This window comes from Onychostoma macrolepis, chromosome 24 (genome assembly GCF_012432095.1).
Source record: "Onychostoma macrolepis isolate SWU-2019 chromosome 24, ASM1243209v1, whole genome shotgun sequence".
NCBI classification, from domain to species: Eukaryota; Metazoa; Chordata; class Actinopteri; order Cypriniformes; family Cyprinidae; genus Onychostoma; species Onychostoma macrolepis.
The window spans coordinates 10,096,642-10,113,425 of NC_081178.1; the positions used below are offsets into that span (position 1 = coordinate 10,096,642).

Here is a 16,784-nt window from a genome sequence, read left to right on the forward strand (position 1 = left end):
GAGTTGACGCCCCTGACTCCCCTCATGACGTGCTGTCAGGGATTTTTGTTTGGACCCGGGCCTGAGAGCTGAGACCACGGGGTCAGGAACAGGAGCCTCATGAGGACCACGTCATGCTCTCCATCATTACGCTTCCTGTGTTTGACTCAGGAATCCACAGCTGTGATGGCCCCTCTCTCAGCCGTTAAGCTCTCGAATGCAAATACGCAGATCGTCAGCTGTGCTGTTTTTTAGACATGTGACCCAGCGTGTAACTCCCATGTCATTGATCTCACATTTACATGAGTGCCAGTAAGTCTGTACTGGGAGAAACATTCAAAGCAGAGAGGATGTTGGGTTTTGGACGCAGCAGTGGGGTTTTCCCGGACTGTAAGAGAAGATGTTTAAATAGGAATGATATGTGATTGTGGCGCTCATTCCACACATGCTATTGGCAGGTTCGAATGTGGCTCGCTTCTGCGAAACGGGGCCGTTAGTGTCTTTTGAGTTGTGAGAAATGTCTGTTTTCTGTGACTGTGGTTTGCGGGGGTTCAGCTCATCCAACTTGCCGTTCTGCTATTTATGGAAATGCTTCTTCGCAGATAGATGCGGTGATGTCACTGCAAAGAGAGGCCAACTTTGGTCTGAGAGAGGGAGCTTGTTACACCTGTTCCTAAAACGAGTCCAAGCCATGCTTAAAACCTGAAAACATAAATCATTACGCTTTTGGCTTGTGCTTAACAATAGATTCACATCATTTTGTTGAAAATTGCGCTATTCTTTATTAAAGATCAAATGAAATGTTGTTTGCAACATATTATATTTGTGTAATGTGAATATTGTGCAAAAAAAGTTGGTTTTGCACCATTTTTTTTTTTCTTGGAGGCAAGGTGTTTAGAGTTGGAGCATGTTAGTTTATTTTGATGATTTTTGGGAACCTACATTTTCTTTAGAAGAATGTGCACTGATTATTCTTATTAAACCATGAACATTTGTTAAAGTTATGATTTAATGCTAATCATTACAGTTAATTAAATAAATGTGCGCAGAACAATGCAGCCTGTTATTTGATGTACTGTGACTTAATATTGTGTAAAATTGCAAGTTTGCATTTTCATAGTGGCGAATGATCAAGTATTACAAAATATTCATAATATTTATAATATATAAAGATATTCATCATAATAGCTTATACCATATGTAACGATATTTTATTTTATAGAGTTGTGTGTGTGTGTGTGTATATATACATGTATGTATGTGTGTGTGTGTGTGTGTGTATGTGTGTGTGTGTGTATATATATATATATATATATATATATATATATGTGTATGTATGTGTGTGTATATATATATGTGTATGTGTGTGTGTGTGTGTATATATATATGTGTATGTGTGTGTGTGTGTATATATATATATGTATGTGTGTGTGTATATATATATATATGTATGTGTGTGTGTGTGTGTGTATATATATGTGTATGTATGTGTGTGTATATATATATGTGTATGTATGTGTGTATATATATATATATATATATATATATATATATATATATATATATATATATATATGTATTTTAACACATTTATATACTATATATGGAGTTTATATATTGACTGAATGTAAAAAAAAAAAAAAGTAAAAATAAATATTTCTCCAAATAGGTCCTTGAACCAGTCCTTGTAGAAGTGAGTCCTTGAGGTCACAAAACCGCAGATGAAAAATAAATATGCTCCATGATAGCAAGCACACATCTTTGATTACAAGGCGGCAGAGAAGCTGACAGTGTTTTATTTATAAAATAAAGCATACAGTCTGCTCTCTGCACTGCTGATAAGGAGACTCTAACATGCTCTCCTCCTGCCAGCCCCTCCCACCATGTGCGTCAGTGGCACTGCTGGTCTGGTTGGCTGTTGCTAGGTGGCTGTGTGTGAGTGTGTATGAGAGAGAGAGAGAGAAAGAGAGAGAGACATTTAGGTCTAACACGGGCAGCTCGTTTAAGTGCGTGTGCGTTTGTGTGTACAACTAAGACAGCTGCACTAAGCTCAGCACGCATTCTGTCTGGGCCTTGAGCTGGTCTCTGGCCATCTACAGTCGCACACACACGCAAACACACGTACGCAAATCCATACACCCACATACTGACATACACTGTAACACCTGCACACAAACTGACACAGAGACTATGATCCACAGTTTTCGCAAGATCCAATGGGAATAGCTCTGATTTGGTCTATAATCACGATTCTTGTCAGATGGATTTTTTCTAAGGTAGGTTTCAGTGGATTTCCTAGTTGGCTCTGCGTTTATTACGCGATAACCCTTAACAACTGTTCTCCGTATGTTTTGGAGAGAAAACTAACACTGTTAATAGGCCGAACGCTTTATCTTGTGGATCACGATCAGATACAGATCGTGACTTACAGATAACGTCACTTGGAAAGTTGCTCGCATGGGGCTTGCTAATCAAGTAGAGATTATGAGTCAGCGAGGAAACCCCACCGAACCGCATACAGACCCGCTCGCCATGGCTCAAACCATAGCAGTCACCTTGGAAGAGTGAATGAATTTTCCATTTGGTTATGTTCAGTATTTGAGTTGTAAAACGTCTTGCACTTGCTTTTGTCTTTGTGAACATCTGGTGTGGACTAATCATACGGTTTATGGTTTAATTCTGATATGGTAAAATGCATTATTTTGTTTCAGAGATAAACACAGAAGAGACAATATACATTTTGTGAAGTAGATTTATTAAAGTTATAAACTTTAACGTTGCGATGCATAACCGAAGTCCAACTTTAACAGATTATTGAAAAAGAAAAAACTGTAGGATGGGGGCTCAGTTTTATCCATTGATTGCTGATTGATTTATTTTGTTAAAAAAAATTTATTAAATGCATTAATCCTTTAAAATAAGATCAATAAGCCATCCAACCCCCACCCCCAAATAAATTTACCAGATAAATTCCTTGATGTACACCAAAAAAGTCTTTGAGGCTTTGCCTCAACATATCATGAGATTGGATAATGGAATTAACCAGCGAACCGATCTCATCGCACACCATCTCAAATGTTATTTTTATTTTATTTAATTTAAGATTTCTTTTTGGCCGTTTTTTGTCTTTATTAGGATAGGACAGTATGTAGACAGGAAGCGAAGTGGGAGAGAGAGAGAGAGAGAGAGAGAGGGGGAGGGGGGATCAGGAAATGTCCACAAGCTCGAACTATACTCGTGGAACGATGCTATGTGTTGCCACGCTGCCCACGAGGCTATTGGTGCCAACCTCAAATCTTATTTTGAATTATTTTGTTTTTTTATTTTGGAATGCCTGAGCCAAAGTCTGTTATCAAAAAGATTTGATAAAATCTCCTTCCATGTTTTGCACGTTTGCGTACCCAAACCTCAAATCGTCTGAAAGCAAAATAATATGACAGCGTTTGTTATTGAGCTTCATTTGCACGCTCTGAGGTACAAGTCATTTGTTATGTAGGAAAAAAACACACTTGGCTTTCCTGATTGCAGCAACTTCCATTTTATTATTGATACTTTGGGCCAGTTTTCCAAGAAGTGACGATTTTATCCTTGAACATATGGGTTGGAAACAGTGCTTTATTCGCAGATGTTTTATGCAACATTCTAATTTTGCACACAAGATAAATTTGCAACTTTGGAAGGAAATGTAGCTATAACATGCAAATAGAAAATAGCAGCAGATCTCCTCCCCATTGTGCATTGGATTATTCAATATTTTGATTTGATGGATACTTTTCAATGAAAAGTCTAGTTCTCTCTGCTCTGTTTCATATGTTAACATATTTAAAATAATTTTCCATTTTATATTCTGTTGAAAACCTTGGCTGGCTTTGGCTATGGCTGGTTGACTAGCCTAAGTATGAATTTAAGCCTCTTTCAGTTTTTGCAGTCAAGTCTCATGTAGTTACATTTCAATTTATAGACATTCACCAATGTTGTTCTGTTCCCAATGATTATTCAAATAAATTAAAATGTTCATTTTGAAATGTTGTTTTTGTCAGGCAGTCCATGCTGTAAACAAAGAGGAACAAAGTGCTGAATAATTTTCCCACTGCCTTTTCCTGGATTAGTTTAAAGGAAGTGGTGATGGTGTTTTCTCCTGTTTGAAGGCCTCAGTCGAACCTCCAGCGGGAGACGGCGGTGTGGAATGGAGTCCGCTGTGGTTGTGGCGTGTTACTGTGAAGTCTCTTGGTGAATTGATTGGGCTCCGTCTCTCTTCACACAAGCCCTTAACTTGTTTCGCATCCAAACGCTGTGTCAATAATTGGCTTGTAGGCCTGCTAACCTGTTCAAATAGACCCCTCAAAGCATTGCTAAAATTCCTCAAGAGCTTCATAAAAGGTGGCAATCGTGCCTTTTACCACCATCAAAGCAGTCCTTAGGTTTGCTGTAGCAAGAAATGCATTGATTTAATCAGCATTTGGACATATTGAGTTGATAAACAGTGGTAATCAGGTGGAGTCGGTGGCTTGAAGATTGTATGAAAAGGAATAGGAATCACTAACTTGTGTTGTCTTGGTTATCATAGCTCCTCTGAGCAAGGCACTTTACATCAGGTTTTCCCAATGGAGCTGTTCCTGAAGTTGGTGTACTGTAGGTAGGCTTTGGGATTGAACCTTAAGGATTTGGGATTCTCCTTGAGTAATCTGATTAAAGTCACGATAAAAATGGAAGTTGCAACAGATCCTGTCTTCTGTATTTTGGTGTACATCTGAGTTTAAAGGGCGTATTGAGAAATTTTATCCATTGGTTGTTGATTGGATTTTGAGTTGTTGGTGCACTCTAAAATGAATGAGAGGTTGCAGTTGATATAAAAAAAGGGGTGGTGTTTAAACAGCCTTAAATGATTGGAGAAATATGAGACAAATCACCAGAAAGAAGTCCTGTGTTTTACCAGAAATTCAAAAGAAAGTCAGTACTATAAAGTTGATTTATAATATAAATGTTTAATACATTATATTTATTTATGATTATCTAATTATATTGATATCTATTAAATTACATATCCATTATCCGCTAATACCAGTAAATTCAAAAATGTCTGAAAACTGATACGGTCCATTACAAATCTTTACAGTGACGGTGAGTCAAAAAATGCTGAAAGTGTAGATGGAGCTCCCCTAAAAAATGGCATATGTCAAACACTTGATAGCTACGTATTAAAACTACGTAAATGGTGACAGCAGTTGTTTGTCCGCATTGTGAAACCTAACGTATCACAATGGTCCATCTTTTAAACAGAGTTAACACACCCAGGATTCATTCTAGAGATAAAATATGGAATGTTTTGCTTTTATGTCATTGTAGATAGATGTTCTCACATTTAATTTTTTTGACTACCTGTCCAGTCATGAGCATGTGCTGTGTTTTATTATGATTATGATTATGATTAGATGAAGCCATTCGTTTGCATTGCAAATGCCTGGTATCACGGTGAAGTAGGTGTGACTACATGCATTTTTGAGACGCGAGATGTTGATCGTCTAAATAGTTTAGCTGAACGTGATGTCTCAATGAGGTATTTAAGAAACATCAGTGAACAACACATAAAAGAATGAATTGTTGAACAAACTAGCTGGATGGGTTTAAGTTTCAGGTTCACCTGAGGCTGTGGAGTCTTGTGTCAGACAGACGCAACAGTGTTTAGACAACTAAGAAACTTTTGACCAATTATAAATGAGACAGAACATAATCCGGTTAGATTTTTGTGGCTAAAACGTGTTCTTAAATGCATATTTTAGAGAAACTGTACAAATAAACAGTAACTGTAGTAGTACTGCTACTTCTTCTCTCTGTAGTGCATTGGATTATTCGATATTTTGGCTAATACATTTTTTAACACTTCTTTAAATTTATACTTTAAACTAAGTCTAGCACTTTCTGCTCCATTTAACGCCATTTTACTTGTTTTTCCACTGTATTTCGCAGTAAAAGTTAGTCTGGGTTTGGCTTTGGCTAGGTGGCTAGGTGACTAGGCTAAATATGGAGTCGAAATTCTTTCAGTTTGTTTTGTTAAGTCTCATGTAGTTAAAGTAAGTCTTGAATAATACACATCCACCCATGTTGGTCTGGTCTTACTACTTGTACTACTAGACCTTGTACCTTTTTAACTCTTTACAGAGGAATAAAATGTAGACCTATGGTATTTTTATGCTGCTTTGCAGTTAATTGTCTAAAATACTTGTTTTCAAGTATATATTTTTGCCCATAAATCAAGACTGAGGTACATTGTAAGCTTCAATATGTACACCTGAATATTATTAGTATTTTAGACTCTGTACTAATAAGGTATAAGTAAACTCTTTAATGCACTCATTTTTGCTAAGTATTTATAAATATATTATTAGATTTATTGTTTGATCTAATTATCCCATTTTCATTGTTTATTATTTGTCATTATTTATTAATGCTGGTTTACTTTGCAATTATTCTGGTATTCTGATGTTACTCTTATTTTAAATGTGGTGGTGGTGTTTTTATTTTCCCTTTTTTTTTTTTTTTTTTTAGTTAGTCATTAAACTGCTCTCAAAAAATAATTTGCAGTTTGTTGTGGATAAAAGTTTCCATGAAAGGCTGAGTGAAGACTGACGTTTGTTTTTGTCTGTTGTGAGCTGAATTCAGGGAACTGTTTGTTATAAATGTAAAATCAGCTTACTTGAAGTATTTTTTTTGATCATTTCTGCTGAACTCTCAATTCATTATTATTATTATTTTTTTAATTATTTTTTGTTTGGGCCTCTAGCCACCTCTCTGAAAGTCAGCAAAACAGCACAGGCCGTCACACCTCGCTGGCGCAAAGCTGCGTTGCTCTCTCCAAGAAATTCAACTCCTCCGTTCCTGCTCCGTGTCCGGCTGCGCTGATGCCGCTCGTGTGCTGAGCCCATATGGGCACGGCTGGGTGGTTTGTCATGCCCCGCTCAGCCCCCTGGTAGAAATTACTCACACGCAAAAACACCAAGTAATGTGTGTAAACACTGAGTTTGTTGATACTAAAATACTGCCACGGCAATAGTGGATGACTCGTCTCATTTCTCACCGGCTTGATGGTAGTTATTACAGATAGGGGATGTCAGAATTTCATATGAGGGTTACTGCAAGGTGCAGTTGTTTTTTTAGCCTGTATATTCACTTAGCAGTTTTACAGTTCATCTGTTCCACTGGTTAATAACTTAACACAAAGCACTGCCATCAGTTAAGGCCTGTTTGCAAGGCCTGTTCTCAAACTGCAGACTGGCCTCCAGCAACATTAATGCCCGCCTGCAGATTACCAAACCCTCTGTCTTTCATTTTTAATAAATGCACTTGCCACAGGATTACATGAGCGACGAGCGTATTGTACTAAATCATCTTTGTAGTTGCTTCTCACAGTCGTGTTTAGGGATTTTAATAGTAATGGCTAGATGAAATTGGTGTGATTAATATTTATTATAATATTTAACTTTTGGAATACAGCCGAATGTCCATTAGCATATCATTTTTTGCTGTGGAATTAAAGATGGATAGATGGATAGATAGTCTGTCTGAAATGACATGAAGAAACAGAACAAACTGAGACAGACTAAATCCAGAAGAACTGTGGCAATGTCTCCAAGATGCTTCAAGAAACTTACCTGCAAAGCTACAGTACTTTTAAAAGGTTTAGGCACTGTTGCTGTAAAATGAGGATGCTGTCAAAAATAATGTCATGAATAGATTTTCTTTATTAATTAACTTCTATTAACTAAATTAAATCAACATGTGGTGTGACCATCCTTGGCTTTTAAAGCAGCTTTTTCCCTAGGTGCACTTGCACATAGTTTTTCAGGTAGCTTTGCAGGTAGGTTTCTTGAAGCATCTTGGAGATGTTGCCACAGTTCTTCTGGATTTTGTCTCAGTTTGTTCTGTTTTTTCATGTCACTTCAGACAGACTGGATGATAATGAGATCAGATCTCTGTGTGGAGCATATATAAATATTTCATGCATATACAGATATAAATTAAATAAATAAATATTATATAGCGATTATATATTTTTTTTTTTTTGGTATGTTTTATATAAGAATTTTTTGAGATGCACCTATATATGTATATATATGCGTGTATGTGTAGGCCTATATATATATATATATATATATATATATATATATATATATATATATATATATATATATATATATATATATATATATTTTTTTTTTTTTTTTTAATAATAAAAAGCAGTATTTATAAAATACTTGCATTTAAATATGGCAACAGTTGCTGTATGAAAAAATTGGACCGAAAACCAGAACATAAATGCAGAGATATTGTCACAAGGCTGAGATGTTCTTTGGCTATTATCGCCCATCTTTAGTGACAGCCCTAGTTTTGTGCATTTGCAGTTTTATTGGGCAGAGGCTCAAGGCTCAAGAGGGCTGTTAATGGATAAAAATCAAGTATGCAAATTGGTTCAGTCCATTGACGTCAGAGACTGAATTGTATGCCATCTGGGGACACCCTGACCAGCCATCTAAAAGCTGCGCTCAAGTCCTTCTCTTTGTCTGCGTATGCACAGGTTCTTTTTGGTTGTATGACGGCACAAGACGTGCCAGGTCTTGTGTTTTCACACCGAACCTTTCTCTGCATCATCTTCTCCAAAGGATGCCCTTGTGATTTTAAGTTCACATGGATGAGTACTTGCCAGAAACAAAGAAAATACAACAGTGAAAGGTGGATGTTCATCAAGTCCTATTACAAAGCAGCCCTTATGCTGTCATCTAGTTGTTTTGTTCTAGCAGTGTCTGTAACATCTTAAAAAATAAGCCTGTGCTACCTTTAAGAAACAACGAGTACGGAAATTATGTGTTCGGCACACAAAGGCCTCTTTCGAGTGCTGCGGTCATAGAAAGCTCCGCCCACCGTTCTGGGACAGCCAATCACACTTGCATCTGCATAATGAGCAGCGGTGCAAGTGTCTGTTCTGAGTGTCTGTGTATGTTCATCTCTGAATGGCCCAGTGTGGAAGCGTAATGGACAGGAGAGCAGATTACACTGGACAGATGATGCAGGTTTAATTCAGTGAAGCAGGCTTCTTTGCTCCAGCTTCCTCCCGCTGCTGGGAAATTGCAGTGTGAAGTGTGTGTGCACTGGAGGCTGGGCTGCTAACGGAGTTGAGCTCACGTTCAACCCTTCAGCATGTGTGTTTCTCTCACGTGATTATAGTGAGATTGAGTTTTTAAGTCACGGATTGACCAGTCACTCAAATAGGAGGCGTTTAGAGATATAGGACAACTTGCACACTCTTTTCTTTGCATGACTACTTGAATAGTTACATAAACATGAAAAGGAGGCCAAATGATCTGATATTTGTATCAATATTGTTTATATATTTTCATTATTTTTGAGTGTGGGGATGCATTATCTATGTATTAGATAATTAGTTGTGCATGATCATTTACCCTATTTATACAGTGAGATTATCTTTGCTGTCATCTAACATTTCTTGAAAGTTAATCTTTAAAAATAACAATACTAACCATGTTAAATGTAAATATGAGCAAATAAAATATTAGCAAATATCAAAATGAATATATTTTTAATACTGCATATTTTAATGTTGTGATTCTTGTTAATATTTAAATGATTAAATTTAATTTATACAGTTTATTTTTTAATTTATTTAGAGAAAATAACTCTAATATTTTAATATCTGCCATTAGTCAGTTTGTATCCAATAGTATAAAAATCGAATAATTATGGGATTCTCAGTAACGGTCTGACTTTTAATATCTGTGCATCCCTAAATATGTTTATTAGCATATTATATGTATTAATGTTGGTGTTTATTCATACTGTGCTTTTTTAATATTGTGGTGCGTATTCCTTATTTTATGTGAATGAACTTAATTTATGCTGTTTTTATTTTTTATTTATTAAGACAAAATAATGCAGTATTTCAATATCATTAATTTCAGGTTTTTATAAAATAATTAATAAAATAAAAAAAGCACATTGACTGTTAAATAATATTTAGTATAAAAGCAATTTACAATTATTGGTTTTCATCAGAATGTTCCAGAGAACAGAGCAGAATATGAAAAACATTTATAAAAGAAAATACACAATAGAGAACTATTATGAGCTGGTTTGCTTTCTTGAATTTGTGGTGGTGTTTTTTTAGCCTTATTTGAATATACACTGCTGAGCATTTGGCTTGTATATGAGTTTTTCCCGCGTGTTTGAGTAAATGCAAATACTGACGTTTGTCTGCATCTCTTCCCCCGCAGAGACGCGGAGCAATCTCCTATGACAGCTCTGATCAAACCGCTCTGTATATTCGCATGCTAGGTAAGCATCATCTTCCCTGCCTAATGCACACACACGCACGCACGCGCACACACACACACACACACACACTCAACCTGTAAACAAATTCAGACACACGGTAGATGTACCGCTCTGCACTGGAAGTTACCAAGTGCAGCATATTATACAACAGATTGTGTAACAGAGAGGATAGAGAGCCTCAACCATCAGTCAAAAAGCCTCTGATAATCTCTTCATTACATCCACAGCTTAAGTCATTCCTCAACTGGGAATTGCTTAGCATTTCTGTGAATTTTCCTTTGATTTAATACTTATCAAGCCTCGATTCAGCCTGATTGCTGACCCCAGGGACCTCCAAGAGTTTTATCTGTGCCCCTTTTGACTTCATAGGACAGCACTGAAAGATCTGACTGGGCCTGATGTTTAAACGTTGCGTATGAACAAAATGCACATCGAAAAGCGCTTATTCAATCCCATGTTGGATTAACCTAGGAATCAGCTTAGGTTTATGCTTGGTCATTGTTTGTGTTAGGAAATTTTGATTTCAGGTGAAGTGAAGTATATTTAGACATATTACGGGAAAACTAGAGCAAGTGATTAAAAGTATTTTTATTGCATTTTATCGTCTCTCTTATCAGCACAGGTGAAATTTACAACCTGTGTCAGTTTTTTATTTCTAGTATTGTGAAACGCAATAGTGTCACGTGTATAGATGGCAAAATGCAATAAAACCAGTGTTTTATTACTATTTTATGTTAGTTTTGTCATTTTTATTTATAGATATTGGTCATTATTGGATATTTATCACCTGCTGTTGGATATTTTTTATTGTTCTAATTTAAAGGGATAGTAGTAGAGCACAAAAGTTGGGTTCTGGAAGTAAAAAAAGACCAATCAAAGACCAGCAAACCTTGCAGGGAATCTTAAATATTTGTGTATAAATGCATGTTTTTAAAATAATAATAATAATATTATTTCTATAGATGTAATTAAAAACTTAAAATGAGTAGTTCTATATTTCCTCATAATTTGTCATTCACAGTGCTTCATGGGATTGTAGCTGTTTCCCTCACTTAAGCCATTAAGTACAAGCCATTAATCCTGTATCTTTGTCTTTTTGTCTGATTTTCAAATACTTTTTTTTTTTTTTTTGCTACAAATAAAAGTTTTTAATGTTTCAGCTGGTTGGCTTGGTTCATGGCTTATGAGGCTTTAACAAAGACTTTTAAATAAATCCTTATGGGAAAAATACTTTCAGAACCAGTGCTGCTAAAAACATTGGCAGGCACTATTGCACTACAGTTTACAGTGTATATAGTTTATGGCAAAAATGTAAAAGATTTCTTGTTTTAACCATGTTAATATAGATTTATAATATCATCCCCGCTTCAGCCATAATGTGAAAATAGTTATCAGTATATCATATTGGGCAGAATTTCAATGTCTGTGCATGAAACCTACGTAAATTTTATCCATGAGGCCCGTGATCTGTGCTGTCAGAGATTTTACACAAGAACGTGGTGGTTCCACATAAAATCCCTTTGACTGACATTTACCACAATTAATCACTTCCGAATCACACTGACTGCTTTGCTTTCTGTCACTGTACCATGAATTAGCAAAACGCTAGAACATCATAACAACCTGGAGTCTCTACACGTTCAGTAACATCACCTCCTCAAGCATGTAGCCAAAAACCTAGTAAAGCTAACCCTGACCTAATATTTGATAGTAATTTCTTTTTTTGTTTTGTTTTTAAGCTGTGACAAACAAAACAATCAAACCCTCATTCGTGTTTACACCAGGTATGAACCAACACATCTCACCAGGAGAGACAAACCCGCTCACTCGCTTTCACGGCCTTTCCCTTTAATAACTTTTCCACACCATTCCTCCTTAAAGACCTGCGTCAGTGGGCACAGTCTAATCAGTGGCATTTCTCACGTTAAAAAAGTCTTCTAATGATATTTGTGGGTCAGGAGATGCGTACGAGAGGTTTGGCGCTAAAACAGAAGATGAGAGCGCACTTTTGGTTTCCATAATGTGGTCTTGCTTCCTCGAACTCTGCGGCTTTTCTTCTGCATGTTCAAATAGCTTCCGTCTGTTTTTTTTTTTTTTTTTGTCTGATTCGCTTGTTGCATGTGTGACTTTGTGCTACACTCTTGTACGGTCGTTTTTGTTGTTGTTTAGTTTGAAACTCATGTCTGTCTTTTTTGATTCATTTGAATCGTGTTTTTTATGTAATTGTAATTCACAGTTTTGATATTTTGATAGGAGCTTGTGTAATATTCAAACAGCTGTTTTCAAGTAAGTAAATATACTGGTGGGAGGCTGTTTTATTATTTATTGACTTATTTACGCGTTGACTACTTTTTTACTGCACATGAACTCCAATCAGTAGTGACTGACAAGTTGGAGGCTGCCATTACTCAGTAAAAGTTTATGCGTCCCCCTCCTTCTCCCTCTCCATGCAAATACACGCGCACACACAGCCAGAGTTTGATGAAAAGGCCTATTGAATGACTTTTTAACAGATGTGACTTTAGAGCTTTGGCCAGCCTCGTTGAAGTCCCTCTGATTTCCTCTCCATTCTGTCCTGGGCTGAAGCACAAGCTTGTCTTTCTTCCATGCGTCCTCCTTTGCTCCTAGCCGTCTGAATACTAATGCATAAGTCCCTCTGGCATGGCGATGCATGGTCTGTTCCCTGTCCTCCCCTTTCCCCCATCCATCGGCGGTGTGTGTCTTTCTGTCTCTCTGTCCCCCTGTGTCCAGGCCTGTAACCTGCTGTATGTTGTGTTTGCTAACAAATCTCTTGAGGACTTGTGTGTTGATGCCTTCTAGGAGATGTGAGAGTGAGAAGTCAGGTAGGCTTTGAACCTGAACGGAGAGGCTCGCACCCGTACCTGGGCGTCGATTTCCGCACTTTGCACTGTAAGTACCCAAATTAGCACTCATGCACATTCCTACCTCTGTGTAGAGCAACAGGGAAGCTTTCAGAGGTATTTTATCATGGTATTGAATATGTCTAAAGCTTTGAACCAAATCGACCGACTTTTGAAATGAATTCTTAGAATATTTGATTCAACTTTTGAAAATCAAAAATTCGACAATTTCGAGATGAGCTACTAAACTCTGAGGGAAGCGAATCAGTTTGGGTCATTTTAATGTATTTTCTTTTTTGAAAACATCACTACTGTCTTTTATGCTGTGAATGTGCAGTCACAGTAGCCACAAAATTTAGTTGCCATTGTCAATATTGTTGTGGTGCATGAAGCACATCTCCCACAGAAGTCACTTTCAAACCGGTCAAAGTGGCAAATTCAATTAAACATGAGCGCAAGGAAATGTTCTGCAGTTACAACAAAACTCCCAATCCTGCTGATTTCCTATTGAAATTAAATCGATTTTACCGGAAAAATTTTGCAGAGTGTGACCGCAACCTTAAAGGGGTCAGTGACCCAAAAATTACAGTTGTCATAATTTACTCACCACCACCAAGTTGTTTCAAACCTATATAAGTTTCTCTCTTCTCTTGTATAAGATATTTTGAAGAATGTTGGTAATCAAACATTTGACGTCAGCCATTGACTTCCATAGTAGTGGTATTTTTATTTTATTTTTAATACAGTGGCTACTGTCAACTAAGCTAGTTTGCGAGAACTTTAAGATGAATAAAAACATTTATTTATATATATATATATATATATAAACATAAACATACACACACACACATTAGGGGTGGTACGATACATGTATTACATATGAAAAAAATACATACACACACATATATATATATATATATATGCAAAAATCCCATTTAAATTCTCAGACTAAATTAATTGTATGTGTGTGTCTATATATATATATATATATATATATATATATATATATATATATATATAAAACGTTATTAATTGATTTAACTACACATTAAACATGAATTAAACCTTTTTTTTATTTGTCAGTTTGCATTTTTATTTTTAAAAAATTCATAATAAAGTTGTTTATTTTTAAGTGCCGCTTCTCATTAACCTTTATGTTTGTTATCCTGTTAATATATTCTAACCTGATTATATTAAAGACGTTTTCCCCAATTCTCATAGTCTCTCTGTCTGTGTTGATCTACCAATGTGGGCGAGCTGAATTCAGGAGAACATACATTTAGCACATGAAAAGATTTATTGCTCTTTTGTTGTGGTGAAATGAAACTCTGTTTTAAAGACTCTCTCCGGACTGGTTTTGTCTTTTGTGCTTCAGTCAGGCGTGACCTCTCGTAGGCTGCCTGAGCACCACAATCGCAACGATAGCAACCGAAGTTTTAAACAGCAGGGGCTCCAGTCAGTGGGGCTGGGGGTGGATTTGGACAAGAACGAAAGCCAAAGACACTAAAAGCTTCGAATTTGAAAGCAATTTCAGCTTAATTGTTGAGGATACTAATTTTAAAATGGCATTTTGCATCATGGAATTTCCATGTCCTCTTTCTCATGTGTGTGTTTGTGCTCAGCCCGTGCTGAGTCAGCAGGGTCGATTCCAGCTCGGAGGATCCGGAGGCTCTTTAGTTTCCAGCGACACCTGCTTTCGTCCCGTCTGCTGCGAGGAGCGCCACACCTCAACCCCCTCCACATCCTGGACGAGGACTACTGCGGTCAGGCCAAGGTATGGCACCACAAACACACATTGTGATAAAACCTTTGTCACTTTAGTTTGAATTGAATATTCAACATTTGCAGTATGAATACATAACATATGCAGTTATCGATTTTTCACCTGTTCTCACTGTCATTTTTTCACAGTGTATGCTTGAAAAGGTTGGAAGCTGGAATTTTGATATATTCCTCTTTGACAGACTTACAAATGGTAAATATTTTAATTCTGACGAACCCTCTTATTTCTGTGCGTGAATGTGAGATTTGTTGTACTTTACTTTCACTATATCAAGCCACATTGTTAATGTACACTTCACATTCAGTTGTGGTCAACTCTGCCATCTGCTGGTAGAATCGTGGCTGTGCAATATTGAGGATGAAGCTTTTACTTGCCAAATTCATCATTCCTCTTATATTCTTTGTTGTTTTGAAGGAAACAGTCTTGTCTTCTTGACATTTCATTTGCTGAACCAGTATGGCCTCATCGAGCTCTTCCAGTTAGACATGGTTAAAGTGCGTCGATTTCTAGGTAAGTGTTTTTCATGTTTATGGCTGAAACTAACAATGAATTTTTTTCTTTTATTAATATTATTTTTGTTTTATTTTATTAAATACATTTGATTAAAACAATGCAAAATGTATGAAATATAAATGTATATGAACTTAATATAAGTTTGAAAATTATTTCACATTCACACTATTTTAATTACTTTATTGTTACTCTTTTACAAAAAAATCTTGTAACGTTTCAGTGAAATTTAATTCATTTCAAACCTCAAATACTTAATAACAAAAGAAAATATTCAAAATAGATTAGTATTTTTTTTTTTTTATGTATTAGTCCAGATTTACTAACATTATCATAATATTGAATAATTATTAGTATTTGTATTATAATATACTAATTATTATTATTATTATTATTATTATTATGTAAATTGCAGGATGTATTTAGCTTTTTTTTTCTTTTTTACAAAAATTGAAAATTCTTATTTACAAGAATTTTTAACATTTACAAGAAGTATAAATTTCACCATGAACATATTAATAAAATGTAAAAGTTGCTTAGAAAACCATCTGAACTACCTTAAACAGCAAACATTAAAATGACTCAATGCCCTCATGAAACTATTAACTATGAGTTGAAACATCTGATAAACTCATCTGATTTATTTTTATTATTATTAAAAGATATTTATTGTAATTAAAACCATTTATTTTTCAAATTTTGTAAACATCACTGCTGGAGGTTCTGAATGCCACAGTGCACTGATCCAACTAACTGATAATGAAATTAGTTGTTGATTTGTCATCATATATTTAAATGATTATCTGCAGCCCTAATACTACTAATCTTGCTGAATTACTTTAAATGTTGTACTTTTGGTTTCAGTTCTGGTTCAAGAAGACTACCACAATCAGAACCCTTACCATAATGCAGTCCATGCTGCAGATGTCACCCAGGCCATGCACTGTTACCTGAGAGAACCCAAGGTGATTCTCCCTGTATTAAATGTACTGTAATTGACTTTTAATGATTACATGTAGACTTACTGTCATCCTTTTGTGTGTGTGTGTATCCACAGCTCGCCCAGTCCCTCACATCATTCGACATCCTCTTAGGGTTGCTGGCCGCGGCCACACATGATCTGGACCACCCTGGAGTCAACCAGCCTTTCCTCATCAAAACCAACCATTACCTTGCAGCTTTGTACCGGGTTAGAGCACCATCCAATGGGATTTAAGCATTAATCATTAGCTCCACAATCCTCTTTATGTTCTAAGTAAATTACTGTATTTGTAAACATGTTGAAGTCAATCGGCACTGGCGTGTGT

At 36.1% G+C, this 16,784-nt stretch overlaps 1 protein-coding gene across 13 annotated transcripts in view; it reads left to right on the forward strand.

The window, feature by feature from the left end:
* The window catches only part of pde7a (phosphodiesterase 7A), a 45,668-nt gene that overhangs the window by 24,824 nt on the left and 4,060 nt on the right, over positions 1-16,784 (forward strand). For 4 of the 13 annotated variants that reach the window (XM_058764795.1, XM_058764784.1, XM_058764794.1 and 1 more), the window contains 9 exons: positions 10,263-10,323; positions 12,063-12,107; positions 12,577-12,609; positions 13,144-13,233; positions 14,807-14,958; positions 15,096-15,159; positions 15,382-15,477; positions 16,342-16,442; positions 16,535-16,666. In XM_058764795.1, the coding sequence (XP_058620778.1) occupies positions 10,317-10,323; positions 12,063-12,107; positions 12,577-12,609; positions 13,144-13,233; positions 14,807-14,958; positions 15,096-15,159; positions 15,382-15,477; positions 16,342-16,442; positions 16,535-16,666 (720 nt within the window). In that variant the 5' untranslated portion in view covers positions 10,263-10,316. Of the gene's footprint in view, positions 1-1,580; positions 2,256-10,262; positions 10,324-12,062; positions 12,108-12,576; positions 12,610-13,143; positions 13,234-14,806; positions 14,959-15,095; positions 15,160-15,381; positions 15,478-16,341; positions 16,443-16,534; positions 16,667-16,784 lie in introns of those variants that run through there. The other 9 variants (XM_058764788.1, XM_058764796.1, XM_058764790.1 and 6 more) reach the window with 7 other exon arrangements.